General features: G+C 41.6%; 1 protein-coding gene across 1 annotated transcript; it reads left to right on the top strand.

Moving 5' to 3' along the window:
- The first annotated feature begins 13,736 nt into the window (after nt 1-13,736).
- Nucleotides 13,737-20,240, top strand: LOC137240293 (uncharacterized). The gene is made up of 2 exons (XM_067766344.1): nt 13,737-13,940; nt 14,001-20,240. Exon 2 carries the CDS (start codon nt 14,158-14,160, stop codon nt 19,951-19,953), a length of 5,796 nt encoding a protein of 1,931 aa, XP_067622445.1. The 5' UTR covers nt 13,737-13,940; nt 14,001-14,157; the 3' UTR covers nt 19,954-20,240.
- The last annotated feature ends 1,779 nt before the right edge of the window (nt 20,241-22,019 follow it).

Raw genomic sequence — 22,019 nt, 5'->3', positions numbered from 1 at the left:
GAAACGAATATCAGTAAGGATAGATAATAAGTTTTTAATATAACCGGAAGTGCTTAATAAATACAAGATACTCAAGGGGATTTCAGATAACCAGAATCAGGACCTGTAAAGTAAATTCAAGTGAACCTCCACCATGCCAAGGCATCTTCCGGTAGCGGGGGTACCCGAAGATTATAACAAGGGATAATTGATAGATTTTGGGGTAATAGATAGTAAATTAGGCGTGCTACAAAAACAAAAACGAATAAATGCAGATGACTGTTTAATCCATTATGCGAAGTTCTTTGAATGGATGTGCAAATTGAAACGGGCAAAGTACTGCTAAAACTGCTTTCCCCGAGTAACCCGGGAACGAATTGATATGACTACGTCTATTCTTCTTTAGCAGCAGTGCCGAGCACCAATTCCCTTTTGGACAGGAAAGTAAACGTTTGGCTGTCTGCAAGTTTATCATATGTCAGTACAGAACATACTCGTTTGCTGGATCTGAGCAGTACATCTAATTTTCCCAGATTTAATGGGTTCAGCGAGGGTATCCTCCTGAATGGTGCATGTGTACCCTGCTGCCTTGCCTGGCCGCTCACCCAACAACACCAGGCACGACGGAAATTGCCTTGCGACACCCAAAGTGCACTCACGCTTCTCATGGCTCCAGCGGGTTAGTGGGCTTAGAGTATACCCGTGGTAGCTATGCCTGTAGTAAGAGGCGACTAAAATACCAAATTGATTCAAGGGGTTTGTAGCGCAATCCTTTCAATGGGTTGCCAGCGCAATATATAGCCTCTCCAACCCAATTGTCGACGTCACCTACCCGTGGCGAATCCTGTTTCTTTAACAGCCGAGGCTCTGGCGACCTCATGTTCCTTATGGATCTACATTTGAAGGCGCTTAGTTAGCTGACATCGCTTACTTAACCGGTAGATTCTAAAGTATAAACCAAAACACAAAATATAGGTTAGGTTGAAATGGCCGGTTCATGAGGATCTCACATAGACTGAATGAGTCCGTAGTGTTACCAGAAGTTTGTTTTAACGACCAAGCTGAAAACCCTATCAAGAATCAGGACCTATGTTATAAAAAAACTCCGTCCTCTTGACAAATACTAGAAGCTTCCTAGGACTTAGGCCAGTTGCTGCTTCTAGATCTGACAGCTTTATCACTCCTAATAGCTGGAGCCTTAGCCCGGCAAGCGCAGGGCACGATATTTCTCAGGGGGCCCTGTATTTCTCGGGGGGCCCGCGATTTAGAGGTACTAAGACATTTTTTTTAATTCAGGAGAGTCTTTAGTTGTTCCATGTGGAAATTTTAAGCCGAATTTCAAAAGCAACGAATATCGATAATGATTTTTTACCTGGTCCCTCGAACAGTGAGGAGACAATAAAAACATCAAACAAAAATATATGTTTACATGAATCCGAAATCGTAAAGTTTTCGTGGTAACACTGATGAAGGTTCATCTTCAAAAAGCCTTCCAACAATACCACCAACTCTGTATCAAAGTCTGGATTATTTAAACGACTTCGATATCGGTAGCGTGAATAATGAGTTTTTGCGATCTGAAGAAGTCAACGAAATAATTCGTCGAGGTCATCAAAAGTGCCCTGTTATTTTTCCACGTGATTGTCATGACGAGGCATTTCCTACCTCGTTGTTAAACAGAATCTTGCCAAATGGAGAGAAATTGGAGCGTCACTGGTTGGTGTGGAGTGCCAGTAGCAATGCTTTTTATTGCCTACCATGTCGTCTGTTAAGCACCAATACTTTAAATCGACCTAAAATTTGTTGTCCTGGCGAATATTTGAAATTCCAGGTGTGGAAAAAGCTATACGCTAAACTGCCATCACACGAAAATACTGAAGATCACATTAAATGTTATATTCAATGGCGATCTTTACAAAACCTAATTCGAAAGAAGGCTACAATTGATACACTTATCAATGAACAGCTAATCACTGAAACTCAAAAGTGGAAAGAAATTTTATATAGAATTTTGGACACTATTTTTTTTTTTTTCTAAAAGCGAAAGGATGGACATTTTTTTGGCATCTAAGATCTCATAAGCCATTATGATCCGATACTTAGAGATCATTTGGAGAAAGTTAGGATTTCACAATAGCAGCACAAACGTTTACAAGTTCACTATCTTTCCCCAGACATTCAGAACGAGTTTATAGAAATTTGTTCAAAGCATGTGAGGGAAACTATATTAGATCAAGGCAAGAAAGCTAAGTATTTTGCTATTATCGTTGATGCTATGCTTGATGCTAGTCACGTTGACCACGTTCATTTTGCGCTCACTCCATTTCAATTCGAAAGCAACAAATTTACAATTCCAGAACAGATTTTGGCTTTCGTGAATTGTAACCAAAAAACTGCTCAGAAAATCGCTGATCTAATTTGCCATACATGATTGAAGATTGTCGTGCACAAGGATACGATAACGGTGCCAATATGAAAGGAGCTTACAACGGAGCACTACGTCACATTCTCGACAAAAACTCGAATGCTGATTACTCGCCTTGTGCAACCCGCAGCTATGATAGCGTTTTCTTTTCTGGATAAAGTGTTACGCAAGCGTTGTTGTTCTATTCTAAAAAACAGGCAACGCCTTTACGGGGTATTTCGTTCTTTTGTGAAAATTCTTGCCTGCTCGCAACGCAAAAGCGTTACACTTTTACCCTGTATAAAATGGCGGTGTGGCAGTGCAACTTTGGGAAACTCTCAATTCGTTCTTAAGTTCCACATATACTCTGTTAATATGAGTGAATTTGGTGAGTTGAAATGTTCTTTGTATGCACTATAAATGTTGACCATTTTTTGGGGTAGGAGTAACTCTATTGTTGTTGTTGTAGCGATAAGGTTGCTCCCCGAAGGCTTTGAGGAGTATTATCGATGTGATGGTCCTTTTCCGGATACAGATCCGGTACGCTTCCGTACCACAGCACCATTAAGGTGCTAGCCCGACCATCTCGGGAACGATTTATGTGACCCCATTAAACCTTCAGGCCATCCCCTCCCTCCCCATCCCAAGTTCCATGAGGAGCTTGGGGTCGCTAGAGCCTCGTCTGTTAGTGAAACAGGATTCGCAGCGGATAGGTGAGGTTGAAAATTAGGTTTGGGGAAGCTATATATTGCGCTGGCAACCTGCAGGGTTGCGCTACACAGCCCCTGGAATCTGATATTTTAGTCCCCTCTTACGCATACGACAGGCATACCTACCGCGGGTATATTCTGACCCCCTAACCCGATGAGGTAGAGTATTACCATTTACTTAGGCAACAATTTATTTCAGAAAAGAAAACGCTATCAATTTATGTGGTGTTGATGCTGTAGAATGTTGTACGGCTGCAGTTATTTTCTTCGGCAGCACTCCACAGCGATGTGACATCCTCAAAAAAAATGTACCTAGCTCTCTTCATAGTCTTTCAGCCAAAAGCCAAAGCATATGGCGATGTTACCGGCATTCTCAAGTACATCAACAAGTTCGAATGTATCTTGCTGTCCTCAATTTGGTTCAAAACCCTACCACTAATGAAAGAAGCGTGGTCCTCCAAGCGAGAGACGCCACCACAGATGTTGAGGTCCGACATCTAGATGCCTTATTAGCTGATTTGAAGTTGATCAGCAACCAATGGGAAACAATTTTAAACGAATACAAAACAGTTGCTATTCAATTGAACATCTCGCCAAAGTTTCCGGACATTTCGAAAGAGAAAACCCAAAAGAATGAAAGACTTTCATAGATCGTGTTCATCTAAAGAGCGAGTTTTAGGACTTGCCACGCTTTGTGTTGCATCCGTTTCGGCAAGACAGTTAAATTTTGATATTATTATAAAAAATTTTGCAGCGAAAAAAGCAAGTAAAGCCACTCTTTGATATCCGAACATTCTATATTGAATAATTAAAATTTATAATCATCATTAAATTTATCAGAAATGTATGAAAACGTTACCAAATAACTAGAAAAGATTATTTGAAATAATATGTGGCTGTTAAAAGAGAATTTTATTTATACGTTACAATAAAATAAAACAAATAGTAAATATTCTGTGTTAATTTTATTGTCAGCTCTTAGCCAAAAATCATTTAGTTGATGTGGCAAAAATTTTTTTTTCATGTAATGCATCAATAATGATTTATGAATGAAACGTCATTAATTCACGTTAATCAAATGTATTAGTGGATGTTTTATAGGGGGCCCGTAAATTTTTTTAGTCCCGGGCCCGGATTTTCTCTCTACGGCCCTGTTTCGAAGGCGCCAGAGGGGATTGAAGCCAGAGTCTCCGGACCCAGACCCAAAATATCAGTACCTCTAAAAGCACATACGAGCAGCTTTCAAGCGGAAGTATTCGCCATATGTTAGACGGCTAAGCTAAACCTTCAGCGCTGATACTCCAATGAAACAATTGACATACTCAGTCAGACAGTCAGACCCCACTAAAGGCAATTGTGGCGTTCGAAATAAAGTCAGCACTGGTCCTTGGGTGCACAACGTAGTACTGTTGCACTGGGTCCCAGGCCACAGGGGAGTACAGGGTAATGAGCAGGCGGACTCTAGTGTTTAGTTTGTTGCGTCCCTCCCACAAATTATCATCCTCCCAGCAGATCCATGCAGCGGCTCTGCGCCATACTCTCCTCCTCCGGGAAGGTATCGAGCCCAATCCGTGTCCTTCTCCTGACCCCGGCCATGAGAAATGGTTTTGCTGCGTTTGCCGGAAAAGAATCTTTTTAGGACGGTCATACTCTTGTCAGTGTGTCACGTGCAAGGGATGGTTGCATCGGACAGGTTGCTCTGGGCTTGATCCCAAAACCCGACGTCCTCGTAACTTTTACAAATCTTTTGTGGCTTCTTGTTGTTCAGGCCCTCATTACATTATGAGAAAATACGGCACCTGAGAACACAGCCGTATGAAGCTGAAAAACACAAGCAGGTCCTGAGTGAACTCCACAAACAGGCGTCGGACCTCTATGCCAAGAATTGCCCGGTGAATCCTGTACTCAAAGAAAAAAACTAGTAGAGTAGGAACGCACCCTCCCTAAGGAAACGGGAGTCACTCTAGCCCAACTTCGATCTGGATACTGTAACAGGTTAAACTCTTACCTATCCAGAATCAACCCTGACATACAAAACATATGTCCTGCTTATAATGTGTCCTCACATGACACCAACCATCTCTTTAGCTGTATTGTGGAATCAACGCCTCTAACACTCCTCTCATTATGGTCCACCCCTGTTGAAACTTTCTGCTTCCTTGGACTCCCGTTAGAGGACATTGATGACAATTTGTGATCTGTCGCACCTATTGGATGGGGCGAAGCACTGCTACAACAAGAGCAGGCGGACAACCCGGAAAGAGAGGCAGGAACTGCATAACCCATCGATCCCGAGCCGTTCCTGTCAGTTGGCTCACAGGGGCATTTATTAAGAGAAGGGGGGAAAAGAGAGAAGAACACTGGAGCAATACACCAGGTTTGAGACAATCTAAGTTACTGTTAGGAAGTTATAGCACAAGTAGCTACAGGGCAATAATAGACCTATCGAAAGATAACCGAAGAATCCAAAGAGCTTTCTTACAGGGCATTATAGACTGAGCAGCCGTATGCAGAAAGTGGGAATACAATCGAATAACACATGCCGATTTTGTGATCGATCAGCAGACGGCGGACCATATCCTCCAAGAATACGAAGCAATCTCAAAACGTAGGGCTAGGTTTATGGGCTCACCATGGCCAGTGCATTCCCACATTTAATCCCTCAAGCCAAGAACTCTGCTAGGGTTCATCAAAGAAGTCGGCTACGATGAGGTGCTGTGAAGGAGATGTGCAAGTCGCTGTGCAATCCTCAATAAATTATCTATCTACGTTCCGGTAACAAGCACCATTGAGGTACTAACCCGACCATCTCCGGACCTATTGATATGACTACATTGAACCTTCTAGGGATTGAATATTAATAATGAGCGCAATGCGAAAGTCTGGTAAAATTTACCATTCTCCATGGAATGCTACATATATAACTTCCCACGTTTTGAATCAGTAATGAAAAGAGCAAAATTTACTAAAATTTTAGCTGGTTGTGCGAAAGGTGTTGATATCCTCTCTTAACGCAATGTAATGGCAACGGCGACGCAGGGAAAATAATAAAAATCCTATAAATCTACTGATCATAACTAATTAATCCCTCCCTTTCTATGCAGTTGTATGCATACATACATATGGGTTTTGTTCTCCAAACGCTATTTAAAGAAATCAATTGGTATTGTAACGAATTTGCTGCAAATCCTCTTAATTGCAATCCTCTGCTAAGTTCGAATCACTAAACTGTTGAATAAATAACTCCAATATTGAATGATAGAAAAATGGCCTTTATTAAAGTACTTCACAATAACACTTATACTTTGCTACTCGCTGGCTTAATAACCAAACTGATTAATAACTCAAATGAAACTCTACTATTGGCCGCCAGATCGCGTGCTTAAGCAAACTGATTGATAGCTCAACTCAAACTGAATTACTTCTTACTCGCTTGCCCCGCTTTTATAGTTTACGCTGCATACTTCTAGGCTCTTCGATTTCCAGAACTTACTAGTTGTTTCGGCTACAAAATCGCCAGCCGCAACTACGTGCACAAATTATTGCCCTCTCTTGTAACCACTGAGATAAGATATATGCATGTGTTTGTGCATTGCCGCTCCGCTGCTCGTATACGTACATATGTGTAGACGCAATTATTTATTCGTTTATGTAGATACATAAAGATTGAATTATTGATGTGAATGTTTGTAGTTTACAGTCTCTCGCGCGCACATAGGGGTATAAGTAAATGCATCTGTGTGTGACATCTCTCTGGGCTGCCTTATATATGTGTATACTTGATTTGATTATTAACGTAAATACTGCTTGGCATGGCCTTAGCATCGCCTTAGCGATGGGATAACTTAGTGATGGTAATATCCGTGACACTGCCTCCACCTAAGTCTGATCGTCCCGATCAGACAAATCTCTCGATTTAAACGTATCCAGCCTTTCCAAATGGACCACTTTCATTTTGGTTCGTGGTTTACCGATGGTTTGTATGCGGTACACTACATCGTTGATCCGTTTTACAACTTTGTATGGGCCTTCCCAATTACACTGCAATTTCGGGGACAAACCTTTTTTACGTTGTGGGTTGTATAACAGCACCAAATCTCCTTCCTGAAAACTTTCTGAATTAATTGCTTTATCGTATCTGGCTTTCATCTTGTCACTCATGATCTTTGTTCTTTGCCTTATCAGATCATGTATTTCTCTTAGCTCTTCTTCCAAATCACTAGTGGATTTCCTGACATTTCTCTCCGCATTGGAATCTATCCCAAACTTCAAATCAGCTGGCAGTCTAAGGTCATTGCCAAAAATTACTTTTGCAGGGGTTTGGCCCGTTGTCTCATGCACTGCTGATCGGTAAGCCATCAAGAATAATGGTATGCGGGTATCCCATTCTTTATGGTACTTGTCTACTACTTTCCTTAAGTGCTCCTCCAATGTTCTATTGAATCGTTCTACCATACCATCGGATTGAGGATGCAATGCAGTTGTCCGTGTTTTTCGAATGCCCAATGACTTACACATTTCCTGGAACACAGCTGATTCGAAATTCCTGCCTTGGTCAGAATGTAACTCCATTGGTACACCATACCTTGCAACCCATTCGTTTTTAACCACTTCTGCTACTGTTTCTGCTTCTTGGTTTGGGATTGGGTATACCTCTGGCCATTTACTGAAATAATCCATAACCACCAGTACGTATTTGTTTCCGCGGTTACTAGTAGGAAATGGACCTGCGACATCCATGGCGATCCTTTCAAATGGCGCACCTGAGTTATATTGCTTCATCTGGCCATGACTTCGTGTTCTGGGCCCTTTCGCTCTGCTGCAAACCTCGCAGTTCGCAATCCACTCAGTGACCGACTGACGGCAACCAACCCAATAGAATCTCTGTTTAATCTTCTCGAGCGTCTTCGTGATTCCAAGATGACCTCCGCTTGGACCATTATGCAGCTCGCTGAGCACGTCAGGAATCCTCTTTCTGGGAACAACTTTCAGTTTATTCTTGTATTTACCATCCTCACTCTCCCATAGTCGATGAAGGCAACCGGATATCAATTCTAAACTGTTCCACTGTGCCCAATATGACTTCGAAATGGGACTCTCTGCTGACATCTCTTCTCTGTTTGGTCTTTCATTTCGTTCGAGCCCTTGCATAACACGTGACAGATCTGCATCTTCTAGCTGGCACTTTCTTAGCTGTTCCTTGTCCCATTCATCTGTACATGTTATATTCATTAGCCGGACATCTATAATGTCTTCTTTAGCCTCGGCTTTTGAACAGTGCTTGCATTCCAAACTACATGGTCTTCGTGACATTGCATCAGCATTTCCATGGGTACTACCTTTTCGATGCTCAATGGAAAAGTCGTAGCTTTGTAGTCGCTCGATCCACCGTGCCAATTGTCCTTCCGGATTACGGAACTGCAGAAGCCATTTCAACGCTACGTGATCTGTCCTGACACGGAATCGCTGGCCGTAGAGGTATTTGTGAAAATTTTTAATGCAGTCTACCAATGCCAACAGCTCTCTCCGCGTAACACAGTAGTTCCTCTCTGGTTTTCCAATCGAACGGCTGTAATATGCAACTACCTTCTCCTGTCCATCGACCAGTTGTGATAAAACGCCTCCTATAGCATATCCACTCGCATCTGTATCCAGAATAAATGTTGCTCCTGGAATCGGATATGCTAACATTGGGGCAGTGCACAAACGCTCCTTCAATGTTTGGAAAGCCACTTCTTGCTCCTTCTTCCATTCAAAAGCTTTGTTTTTTCTTGTAAGCTCATGGAGGCTATGGACGCTGGAAAAATTTGGTACAAATCGGCGGTAATATGTGCACAGCCCAAGAAAACTTCTCAATTCATGTAGGTTCTGTGGTCTTGGCCAATCCTTTACAGCCTCAATTTTTTCGTTCGTAGTGCAGATGCCCTCTGTCGTTACCTTGTGACCCAAATAATTGACTTCCTTTTTAAACAGCGCCCACTTTTTGGGACTTAACTTCAGACCAGCGCCAGCTTTTCTCTGGAAAACTTCCTCCAAGTTCTTAAGATGTTCATCAAAGTTCTTGCCCAATACGATGATGTTGTCCAGGTACACCAAGCATGTTTTCCAATGTAGTCCTTTCAGTACCTGGTCCATGAGTCTCTCAAAAGTAGCTGGTGCATTACAAAGTCCAAAAGGCGTCACTGTAAATTGCCAAAGACCATCACCGACACTGAAGGCTGTTTTCTCTTTATCTTCCTCCTTCACCTCCACTTGCCAGTAGCCGCTTTTCAAGTCCAGCGTGGAAAACCATTTCGTACCAGATAGCGAGTCCAGAGTGTCGTCAATTCTTGGCAATGGGTAGCTATCCTTTTTCGTTACGTCATTCAACTTCCGGTAGTCCACGCAAAACCTCATTTTTCCATCCTTCTTTTTTACAAGTACTACCGGTGAGCTCCATGGACTAGCTGATGGTTCGATGACGCCGCTGTCGCTAATTTCTTGAATGAATTGACTCACAACTTCCCGCTTTGCCAGTGGAACACTACGTGGAGCTTGACGGATCGGCCTCGCATCTCCAGTGTCAATTTGGTGTTTCACAACGTTGGTGCGGCCTGGTTTAGAATCATGCTGGTCAAATATGTTCGCGTACTTTAGGAGCAGTTGTTTTGCCTTACTCTGATAGGGGTCCTCTAGCCCATGCGTCCATGCCGTGATATCATTTGAAAGATCAGTATTACTAGATGAAACGTATTCCTGGAGCTGTTCACAGTTAATAACTACTTCGGCCTCTTGGAATCTTCCCAAAATAGCTCCTTTGGTCAAATTGAATGGTGACTTGAACTCATTGAGTACTCTTACCGGAATACGTCCATCTTGTTTTGTCATAGCCAGGGTTTTTCCTACAAGTATGTCCAGTGCTGATTTATTTGCTGCTTCGACAACCCACAATTTGTTTGTCCCACAATCTCCATCTACCTTTGCCCAGATGACTGCTTCTGATTTTGGTGGTATTTGCTGACTCTCTTCCACCAGCACTCGTTTACTGCTGTAGCCTCTCTCGTAGCCGAAATTAAGTGGCACATCCATGTTCTTATATCGCATCGTCTTGCTTTGCATATCGATCTTGATGCCTTGGTTGATTAAGAAGTCCACTCCAATTATGATTTCATCAACAATACCTGCCACTATAAAATTGTGAAGTACCGTGACGTTCCCAATTGCTACTTCTCCAATTACCTGGGTGTCCTCTCCCGTGGCTGTACGTAATCTTGCTCCAAGCAACGGTCTTATCTTCTTGTTGACTAAATCCGCTCGAATGATGGAATGAGATGCACCCGTATCTACAGTCAGTAACCGTTCCTTTCCGTCCACATGTCCTCCAACAGTAAGATTGCTTGAACTTCTTCCAATTTGCGAGATAGAGATTATGGGGCATTCAATTGAGGGAGCCAGCTGTCGCCCCTTGCGGCTGACTCGCTTTAGTTTAACGATTGAGAGGATTTGGAGATTTGCTCGTCTCCTTCAGCTCTGCGTTTACGGCCACCCACATTGTTGGAACTATTGGAATTGCTACTGCAATGACGTGCAGTGTGAACTGGGTTACCGCACTTGAAACATTTCATAGCTCCGGCATTTTTCTGTTGTGATCCCTTCAGAGCTTCCAAAATTGTATCTACCCACTCCGGCCTTTCTACTTCCACACCATGAGCTTTGTATGCTGGTTTACTCAATAATGACGCCGTTTCCTGGGTCAATGCATGGGATACCGTTTCAGCAAACGTTAGTTTTGGATTCGCATATGTAGCCCGCTTCGTTTCCACATCTCGTATGCCATTTATGAAGCTCTGGATTTTTACCCTTTCAGTGTATTCCACGGGTGCGTCCGCATTTACAAGATGAGCCAATCTTTCAATATCTGAAGCAAACTCCTGCAATGTCTCATTTGCTTTTTGGTAGCGGTTTTGCAACTCAATTTGGAATATCTGTTTCCTATGCTCGCTTCCATAACGTCGTTCTACAGCAGCCATCAATGTTTCATAACTGTTCCGTTCGTACTCTGGAAGCGTCTGTAAGATTTCCGCTGCAGGCCCTTTCAATGCCACGAACAGTGCAGCAACTTTATTTTCCGCATTCCAGTTGTTCACTGCTGCGGTCTTCTCAAACTGTAGCTTAAAGACCTGGAAAGGAACAGAACCGTCAAAGGATGGTGTTTTTACCTTTGGATTACTCGCTGAAACTGCTGGACGATTTAATTGTAACTGCTCCATACGACCCTTCAAATCATCGACTTCTGCCTGAAATTGAGCGATTTTTGCATCCTGCGCTTCCAGCTTTGATGTTACCCTTGCTTCCTGTGCTTCTAACTGTGAAGACATTTGTGCCACCTGCAATGATAAGCGCTCCTCTTGTTCTTCCATTATTAATGTTATACGGGTTTCCTGCGATTCCAATTGTGAAGAAATTGTGTCGACATTTCTGAAATACGTGTTTCTTGTGCTTCAATCTTCGATGTTATTCGTGTCTCTTGGGATTCCATCTGTGATGACATATACGTTTTCTGTTCTTCTAGTTGAGATGACATATACGTTTTCTGTTCTTCTAGTTGAGATGCCAGTTCAGATGTTATATCTGTCTTTTGCGATTTCAGTTGAGAAGCCACTGTCGATGTTTTAGCAGATATTGCAGCCAAAATCATGTTCAAGTCTGTGCTGGTAACCGTCTGCGATGTTTCGTTTTTCTATTCAATTTTTGTTGTCTCCTCGCCATCAAGGTGAAAGACATACTCTTCCACATCAATTCCTTCTGCTTCCATTGCCTCTCGTAGCCGTGCCTGAAGTTCGAGTTTAACGCCGCTTGTATTCAATCCACGGCTCCCCAACTCCTTCTTCAGTTGCTGGATCTTTAATTCACTGAACTTTGCCATATCCTTGTTGTCTTCTGGAATTTATTCAACAATTCCTCTTCTGACACCAATTGTAACGAATTTGCTGCAAATCCTCTTATTTGCAATCCTCTGCTAAGTTCGAATCACTAAACTGTTGAATAAATAACTCCAATATTGAATGATAGAAAAATGGCCTTTATTAAAGTACTTCACAATAACACTTATACTTTGCTACTCGCTGGCTTAATAACCAAACTGATTAATAACTCAAATGAAACTCTACTATTGGCCGCCAGATCGCGTGCTTAAGCAAACTGATTGATAGCTCAACTCAAACTGAATTACTTCTTACTCGCTTGCCCCGCTTTTATAGTTTACGCTGCATACTTCTAGGCTCTTCGATTTCCAGAACTTACTAGTTGTTTCGGCTACAAAATCGCCAGCCGCAACTACGTGCACAAATTATTGCCCTCTCTTGTGACCACTGAGATAAGATATATGCATGTGTTTGTGCATTGCCGCTCCGCTGCTCGTATACGTACATATGTGTAGACGCAATTATTTATTCGTTTATGTAGATACATAAAGATTGAATTATTGATGTGAATGTTTGTAGTTTACAGTCTCTCGCGCGCACATAGGGGTATAAGTAAATGCATCTGTGTGTGACATCTCTCTGGGCTGCCTTATATATGTGTATACTTGATTTGATTATTAACGTAAATACTGCTTGGCATGGCCTTAGCATCGCCTTAGCGATGGGATAACTTAGTGATGGTAATATCCGTGACAGTATTTACATGAACTTCGAACTCTTTGGTATTTGCCTTCTTCAGTTGATTATCAACAAAAGCATGACAAATTATCACTAACAAATTCATACATATTGTTTATATATTTAATATGGTAGGCAATTTACTTACCCTTTCTGGTGCGATGATGCTGGACAATCGGGCCTGACTAGACGAGATTTATTTTGCTTTAACATAGCGTGCTTAACGCGAACCATATCATGTTAGGGCACAATTTCGATTATGCAACCAATCAAAGAAATGTCGTGCTTGTAATACTGCTATGATAGCAGCAGCAGCTCATGGTGGCGGCACATAAACAACAGTTGCATGCGGATCAGTTGCATTTTTTGCTTCGGCTACCTATTCAATTTTAATTCACATTACATTATCTACTATTGCAATTTTTAATCAATACAAATCAATATAAATTACCGAAGCAAATACTGGCAAGATGCGTAGTTCCACCCTTTTTTGGGAAAATACATCCAACCAATTTTGTACCGTATTCCAAAGCATGTTGGTTGTGGAAAGTACCTTGTTTACCGGTAAATCCTTGGCAAATGACACGTGAATCTGCATTTAATTGTAGGTTTCTTGTTGTTTTGGCATATCCTGAGCTGAATCGCACCCCGGCAGAGATGATATATATTAGAATAATACATTTTTTTTTATTATTAAAAAATACACATACGTATGAATGAAAAGCAGAGAGTAAATAATGTTGCTTTGGTTGTAGTGATAAGGACACTCCCCGGGAGCGATTTAGTATGACCACCTGAAACCTTCTAGGCCATCCCGTCGATTGTATACAACTTTCAGATTCTAAAAACGGATCTCGACACGCGTCTTTTGATACCACCTTTGTTTAGGTTGTGCACTGTCTTGAAAACTTTACCTTTTTTGGTTTTGGAAATCGAATCTTCCAATTCCAATTGGTGGCAAGAGAACTTGGCTGCCTGTCGCTGAATCAAACCAAGATTTTATATTACCTTAAACATTGTAAACATGACATAATAACTTGACAGTTTAAACTTCATTTTATTTAATTTCATAAGTATGGCATCCTTTTATTATACATATAAATTTTCGTTAAACACGAAATTGAACGAAGCGTTTCTTCATAATATCTAAATCGCTTCCTTCAACTTCATTTTATAGAAAAACCTTCGAGGAAATTAAACGAACAAGTAAGAATCTTGTTACAAAATTTTTAATTTAATCATTTACTTATTATAACTATCTTGTAGATATTAAAACTTGCACAGTAAGACTGAATAAACACTGTCATGTTAAAATATTAGTTGTGTTTCCTTGAAGCGTTAGTTGCAGCGATAACATTTTTTAATATTTGTTCTGAGACAAATCCGCAAACTATAATTACAGCGTGGAATCACATGAATACTCATGAAACGATACGATCTTAGAAGCGACAAAAACGAAATACCATTGGTCGATACGGAAAACAATTCAACGGACTCGGACACCAGCGCTGAGATGGCTTCAGCCAGCGAGGGAGAAACTGATAAAACAATCACACAAACAGATAAGTCAATTTATGAATTTAAAGCACAAATAAGAGAATTGCAGCTCCTATTGGCGGCCGCAGAAAAGGAAAAGTTAGATTTAAGAGAAACAATCGCATTACAAGCGAAATTTTGTACAGAAATTGCAAATAACACAGGTTTCGTCAAAACCCCTTTAGCCAGCATCATCTCTGCCGATGATGTCTCTGTTAACGTCACCTCTGCCGACGTAATCTCTGCCAATGCCTTTTCAGCCCATGTCACATCTGCCGAAATACCCTCTGCAAACGTTAACGTAGTTAATGGTAGCTTTGCCAATGCTGCCGCCGTATCCTCTGCAAACGTCAACGTAGCCAGTGGTAGTTCCAACGCTGCCGCCACTAAAGTAATTTTTGCCGACAGAACTAGCGCAAGAGTTGGCTTTACAAACAATAGCCCCTGCAACATGCTCCCTAATACTGATATCACTCTAGGCCATGGTAACTTGCCTAGTATCTATACTACTGCCGCATATGCTAGTGTACAGCCAGCCTACCTAACCTATGCCGACGTCATGAACACCAGAATCAGTCATTCTGTAAACTCTAATGTAAGCCAAGCGTGTAGTAATATTTATACTAGCACAGCCTTAAATGTGTCAAGTATTAATGGATTGTATTCCCCATTTGCCATAAGTCAAGCGCCACCAGCACAGTCAAGTGTGCAGCCAAACCAATTGCCACCGTCAATTTCTATACAACAGCCGTATGTACGCAAATTACACGACCTGCCTGAATTCAACGGATCGCCGGAAGAATGGCCAATGTTTTTTGCAGCATTCAAGGAAACTACCTCAATGTATATGTACACAGATTTGGAAAATTTATTCCGTTTGCAAAAGGCTTTAAAAGGGCCAGCCAGACAGCGAGTAGAATGCCTACTAATTCACCCATCTAGTGTAGGTGCTGTAATATCTACGCTTGAATTCCATTTTGGACGTCCACAGCTACTAATACGTAGCCAAATAGCTAAAGCGCGAGCGTTTCCAACCATAGCCGAAGGAAATATGTCCGAAATTGTAACCTTCAGTACAATGGTGAGCAACCTAACTGCTTTCTTGGAAAATGCAGGAGCAGCATCTCATCTTTCGAATCCGACGTTGTTAGACGAATTACTAAGTAAATTGCCGATGAATAAACGTGAAGAATGGGCCAGGTATACTTTCTCCACGAAATTGTGTTTCCCAAGTGTTCGCCATTTTAGTAATTGGTTACAAGAAGTCGCTATATTTATTTCAATTGCTACAGACGTTGTGCCGGTAGAGACTTCCAAAACAAATGAACAGTTGATTTCGAAGGCAACCAAGACATTGAAACCAGTGCTAGTGATGACAGAAAGTAAATGTTTATATTGCAAAGGTAACCACAATTTAAGCCAGTGTGAAAAGTTCAAAAATATGGACTGCAGCGATAGATGGTCATTTGTGAAAGCAAATCACTTATGTTTCAGTTGTCTACGACCTGGTCACAGCACTATCAATTGTAATACACGTCGCGAGTGCGGACTTGAATTTTGCCGTAGATATCATAACCGGCTATTGCACGAACGAAGTAGCAAAAATTTCAATGGCAATTTAAAGTCGACGTCGACTGCGGACAATGCAGATGTGGAAAAGCAGGCAGCTGACACAGCAAATGTCGTCACTATATTCGCGAAGGAATTTAGTAAGCAAACGCTATTTAAATTTCTGCCTGTAGAAATAAAAGGACCAAAGGGTAGTTGTAAGGTTATTGCATTTGTCGATGATGGTTCTAAAATATCCTTGATCGAAGAGCAGGTAGCTAAAACTATTGGCTTGAATGGTCCAGTTGATAAATTATCATTAAAATGGATAGGAGGTAAGACCACAAGCGAACTATCACAACGATTAGACGTCGAAATTTCTGGCTTGAATCAGAATACAACATTTCAGATGAGAAATGTACGCACAACAAGAAAGTTAGAGCTACCAGCACAAACGTTGAATGTTGACAGTTTTAAATTAAAGTACGATAAAATTCGAAACTTGCCAGTGGATGATTATGTTAATGCTGTGCCACAAATTCTCATCGGTATGCCGCACACAAATTTGGTTCGTCCAATAGAAGTTATAAACATAGACGATTGTTTTTCTGTCCACAGGTCAAAGTTGGGATATATGCTCTTCGGATCCAACGAAGATAGTGTAGAAGGAGTTGTTTGTCGTATAGACTGCGAATTAGACGCAATCAACGATATTCAGCAGCAAATGAAAGAATATTTTACGCTGGAGAATTTTGGTATGAAGCCCCTACAGCCGGTTATGTCTGAAGCAGACAAACGAGCTGAAGCAATTTTATTGGAGACAACCAAGCAAATCGGTTGCCGTTATGAAACCGGTTTATTGTGGCTAAATAATGAGGTAGAATTTTGTGAAAGCTATAGTATGGCACTGCGTCGTCTGGAATCATTGGAGACAAAATTTGAAAAAAACCGTGAATTTGGGACTTGGTACATTGATAAGATCAATGAGTATTTAAGTAAATCATATGCTAGGAAACTATCACGGGCGGAAGCAATGGAGGTTAAACCTCACACATGGTACCTACCCCATTTTGCGGTATGTAATCAAAATAAAGAAAATAAACTACGTTTAGTATTCGATGCCACAGCGTCAGTAAATGGTGTTTCTTTCAACTCAAGGCTAATGAAAGGTCCAGATGCTTATCAGCCAAAGCCTTTATTGAGTATACTATTTAAATTTCGACAGGGTGTCATTGGCGTATGTGCAGACATACGAGAAATGTTTAACAGAGTTCTGATACGCCAAGAAGACCAGGATGCACAACGCTTTTTGTGGCGGGGTGGAAATTCGTCAAAGGAACCAGATGTATATATTATGAACGCGATGATATTTGGATCAGCCTGTTCACCATGTTCTGCACAATACGTGAAGAATACAAATGCGATGAAGTTTCGAGACCTTCATCCAAGAGCTACTAGTGCTATTATTGACCGCCACTATGTGGACGACTACGTAGACAGTTTCGAAACAGGAGATGAGGCTATAAGTGTTACAAATGCGGTCAAGGAAATTCACAGCTATGCCGGGTTCGAGTTGCGAGGATTTAAATCCAACTCTGAAGAGGTCTGTTTTGCACTCGGGGAAACGAAGACCCCTCTTACGCACGTTGAAACAATGAGCTTTTGCTCCAACGAATCCATGGCAGAGAAGGTACTTGGAATGTACTGGCGTCCACTGGATGATTCTTTCTGTTTTAAACTAAAATTCGTGAAAGTTCCGAATGACGTCTTGACGGGAAAAAGGCGACCGACGAAAGCTGAAGTTTTAAGCCTTACCATGTCAATATTTGATCCGTTCGGGTATCTGGCGAATATTACAATCAAATCGAAAATTATCTTGCAACAACTATGGCGGTTAGATGTAGATTGGACAAGTTCTATTCCGGAGCAGGTTTATCGGGAATGGTACAACTGGTATACAGAGCTCGACAAAGCTAAAAGTCTTATCATTCCACGCTGCTATCACCGGAATTTTAGTAACTTGGTTTCCACAATTGATTTACATATTTTTGTAGATGCCAGCGAGTTTGCATATTCTGCGGTTGCTTACTGGCGAATCAAATTCGATGGTGAAGTCAATGTAGTCTTCGTAGCTGGAAAATCTCGTTGTAGCCCCGTTAAAGCACTTTCGATACCACGACTTGAACTGCTGTCTGCCGTATTGGGCGTTCGTCTGCAGGAGGCTATTTTAAATGGTCATGACAGGAGGCCTAACGTAATAACATTTTGGTCTGACTCAAAGACGGTTCTTAGCTGGATTAAATCAGATAGTCGTTGTTACAAGCAATTTGTATCACACAGAATTGCAGAAATTTTGGACTCGTCGAACGTAAACTGTTGGCGATGGGTTCCCGGAAAGTTGAATCCTGCTGATGATGCAACACGATTGAACGCACGCCTTGTTTCGAACTCTCGATGGATATGTGGCCCAGATTTCTTGAAAGAACCGGAGGATTCTTGGCCCAAGCTAGTTGATGGTGCTGCCGCGAAACCGTGCCTCGAAGAAAGGCGAGCGAAGTTCATACTTGCAATAAGTATTGACTCATCGTTAATAGATTTTGACAGATTTTCGAATTATTATAGGCTGTTAAGAGTCATTTGCTGGGTAAAGAAAGCTATGATGAAGTTTAGGTCTGTTCAAAAGCTGGAATTCACTCCAATATCATCACATTTCGTGCCACAGTTGACAGCGGAGGACATTTCTCAAGCTGAAAAGATTGTATGTCGTTTCGTTCAGGAGAACGTATATCCGGAGGAGATGCGCATTTTAGTAAACAGAAAACCAATCCCTAAAAACAGTCCGTTATTTAAGCTGACTCCGATAATTGACGACGAGGGAATATTGCGGCTATCAGGACGTATCGATTATGCTGATAGTGTCCCATTAGAAACAAAAAGGCCGATAATTTTACCGCATAAGCATCGATTATCCGGTCTCATTGCTAGACATTATCACGAAAAATACAAACATCAAAATAATGAGGCAATCATTTGCGCTATAAGAAGGAAGTTCTGGATAACTAATTTACGTAGTTTGGTTCGTGCAGCTAAAAGAGATTGTCAAATATGTAAAAACAGAATTGTGGAACCAAAGCCACCACTTATGGGACAGCTTCCAAGAGATCGCCTTACTCCGTACATTCGGGCTTTCAGCTATACTGGTGTAGATTTCTTCGGTCCATATAACGTAGCAGTTGGTCGCAGACAAGAAAAAAGATGGGGATGTTTATTTACATGTTTGACTGTACGAGCAATTCATTTAGAATTGGCAAAGGATCTGTCGTCTGATGCATTAATACTGTGCTTACGCAACTTCATAAACCGACGAGGAGTCCCGTTGAGAATGCGCAGTGACAGGGGTACGAATTTCGTTGGTGTGAGTAAAGAAGATTGGGTATTGGTAGAGAGGAAGTTGGTCGATGAAGGTGTAAAGTATGGGGTAGAATGGTTGTTTAACCCACCTGGTAATCCTTCAGCTGGAGGTGCATGGGAGCGAATGGTGGGCTGTGTCAAGCGAGTCCTTTCCTTTACGTTGAAGACAAAGGTGCCCCAAGTGGAGACGTTACAAAGTCTTTTAATTGAAGCTGAGAACTTGGTGAACTCTCGTCCACTAACTTATTTGCCATTAGACGAGGAAGATGCTGAACCTCTATCACCAAATCATTTCATATTAGGCTGCCCGAATGATGTTCAAACACCGTCCGTAGATGAGGGTGCTTGTTTGCGTAAGCAATGGCAAATCCTCCAACAAATGAAGCAGACCTTTTGGAAGAGATGGGTCCTAGAATACCTTCCTACATTAACGCGTCGAAGCAAATGGTGTCAACGAGTAGATCCATTGAAAGTTGGTGATGTTGTGCTTATATGCGATGAAAACGAGAGACGTGGTGAATGGAAGCGAGGCATCGTAGTGGAAGTTTTTACGGCATCTGATGGTCAAGTCAGATCAGCAATTGTCAAGACAGCTACAGGAAATTTAAGGAGACCTGCTTCTAAGTTGGCGGCATTAGACGTAGTTCGTGAATCTTCGGGCATCCAATCGATTCACGGGGGCCGGGATGTCGCTGAATCAAACCAAGATTTTATATTACCTTAAACATTGTAAACATGACATAATAACTTGACAGTTTAAACTTCATTTTATTTAATTTCATAAGTATGGCATCCTTTTATTATACATATAAATTTTCGTTAAACACGAAATTGAACGAAGCGTTTCTTCATAATATCTAAATCGCTTCCTTCAACTTCATTTTATAGAAAAACCTTCGAGGAAATTAAACGAACAAGTAAGAATCTTGTTACAAAATTTTTAATTTAATCATTTACTTATTATAACTATCTTGTAGATATTAAAACTTGCACAGTAAGACTGAATAAACACTGTCATGTTAAAATATTAGTTGTGTTTCCTTGAAGCGTTAGTTGCAGCGATACTGCCTCTAGTTAATGCGCCAGGTTAATTTAGAAGTGCCTAAACAGCTAACACACGTCACACCTAAAAGCCCGTAGCACAAGCACTTTTTTAGTTTTTTAATTTAATTACCACAATTATAGTTTTTCATCGTTTTAAAATGTTTCCCGGAATAATTAATAAATTGTCGTATTAAGATGACGCTGTCATTTCGATGACAGCAAGGAACGTCGATGTGTTAGTGGAGAGCGAAAAAAGCTTTGAATGTGTGGGTGAACTAGTTACCTCCGTCTTGTAGGGTAGTACGTACTAATTTCAGGCGCGGCAATATCAGAAGAGTAGTTAAGTTTGACGCTTAGCAGGCCATATAAAGTTTAAGCGTAAACGTTTATAGTGTAGTTTTCGTTCCGATGCGGTTTATTTTACCAAAATTTAGTTTGTACACGTGCAACAAATTACAAGTCAAAATAATCTCATTTCGGAACCGGATTTAAGCTGTCATATTCCACCACCATTATTTGGAGGAGAACAGGATTGGCACTCGGTTCGGTGTTACCTGTAGGCTTATTACATTCGGCCTCAATCTAACAAACAATCGCCCCCGATTGCCCGTCGTGGGAATCCTCGTGCTCCTCCAAATACTCATAGTCGGTGCAGTCATCATCATCATTACAGGGATAATTAGATACGTCTTTTGGGCATTCAGAGTTGTTGCCTTCCGGTCTCGGATCATCGCCATAAGGGCTGGACTGCACCCAGCGTCATAGTCTGCTCGAGTCACACTACTATAAGGAATCTATGTATTCTGACAGTTTTCTACGTCGGTCACTACGTAACGGTCGTGTCCCAAATGTTTTTTAATGGCGTAAGGCCCTTTATACTTGGGGATTAATTTCTTATTCTTACCCACAGTGGTATCTACATTATTGATTAGAATAAGCTCGCCAACCTCAAACTTTTGGGCGGTTTTGTGAGTGCGGTCAAAACATCGTTTGTTTCTTTCCTCTGACTTCTGGATAGCCTTGTTCGTCCGTTCCTTGATTCCGGCCAGCTCCACGGGCTCACTAGAACATTTTGCGTGAAGATATTGTGTCAGTTCGTCGACCACCTGTCCTCTTTGCTCTACACCGAATAATAATTTGCTTGGAGTCTCTCAGGGCAAACTCGACGTCGACTAGCCTCTATTTCCAGTCCGTATGATCAATACGGCTAGTGAGTTTTGCCAACATACCCTTCAGGACCCTGTTAACTCGCTCTACTTTTCCATTCGACTGTGAAGATGCTACCGCATTTAATACATGCTCGATATTATGATCTGTACAGAACTGTTTAAGCTGAAGAGCCGTGAAGCAAGAACCTCTGTCGCTGATAGTCCTTCGGGGTCGACTGTAACTGGTAAAGTACTTAAGCAATACACACGCAGTCTCGATTGTACTAGTGTTCACGCCGTACAATTTGACAAACTTGGTAAATGAGTCTACTACAACCAAGACATGTCGGTGCTTGGACCTAACTGTTTCTAGTGGACCGAAAAGATCAACGTGCAGGGTGTCCCACGGTTCGGGTTTCTTGAAATACTATACAAGCACCTTTCACTGATTCTAGACTGGCCTGAATAATAGTTAGGCAAGGTGCACACGAGGCTACGCGTCATAGACGCTGCAGACGAAATTTGTACGCTTTGATGCCGAATACATGTATTTGAATGGAGAGCTGCATACGAGGCGTCAGCTGCATGAAAGCGACAA

The sequence above is a fragment of the Eurosta solidaginis genome, chromosome 2 (assembly GCF_040869045.1).
Source record: "Eurosta solidaginis isolate ZX-2024a chromosome 2, ASM4086904v1, whole genome shotgun sequence".
Classification (NCBI taxonomy): domain Eukaryota; kingdom Metazoa; phylum Arthropoda; class Insecta; order Diptera; family Tephritidae; genus Eurosta; species Eurosta solidaginis.
The sequence above is the reverse complement of the archived record's forward strand: the minus strand, read 5'-3'. Positions and strand labels throughout refer to the sequence as shown.

Bases quoted from the DNA above. Each gene is read 5' to 3' on its own strand.
- LOC137240293 (XM_067766344.1), top strand. From the start codon at position 14,158: ATGAAACGATACGATCTTAGAAGCGACAAAAACGAAATACCATTGGTC.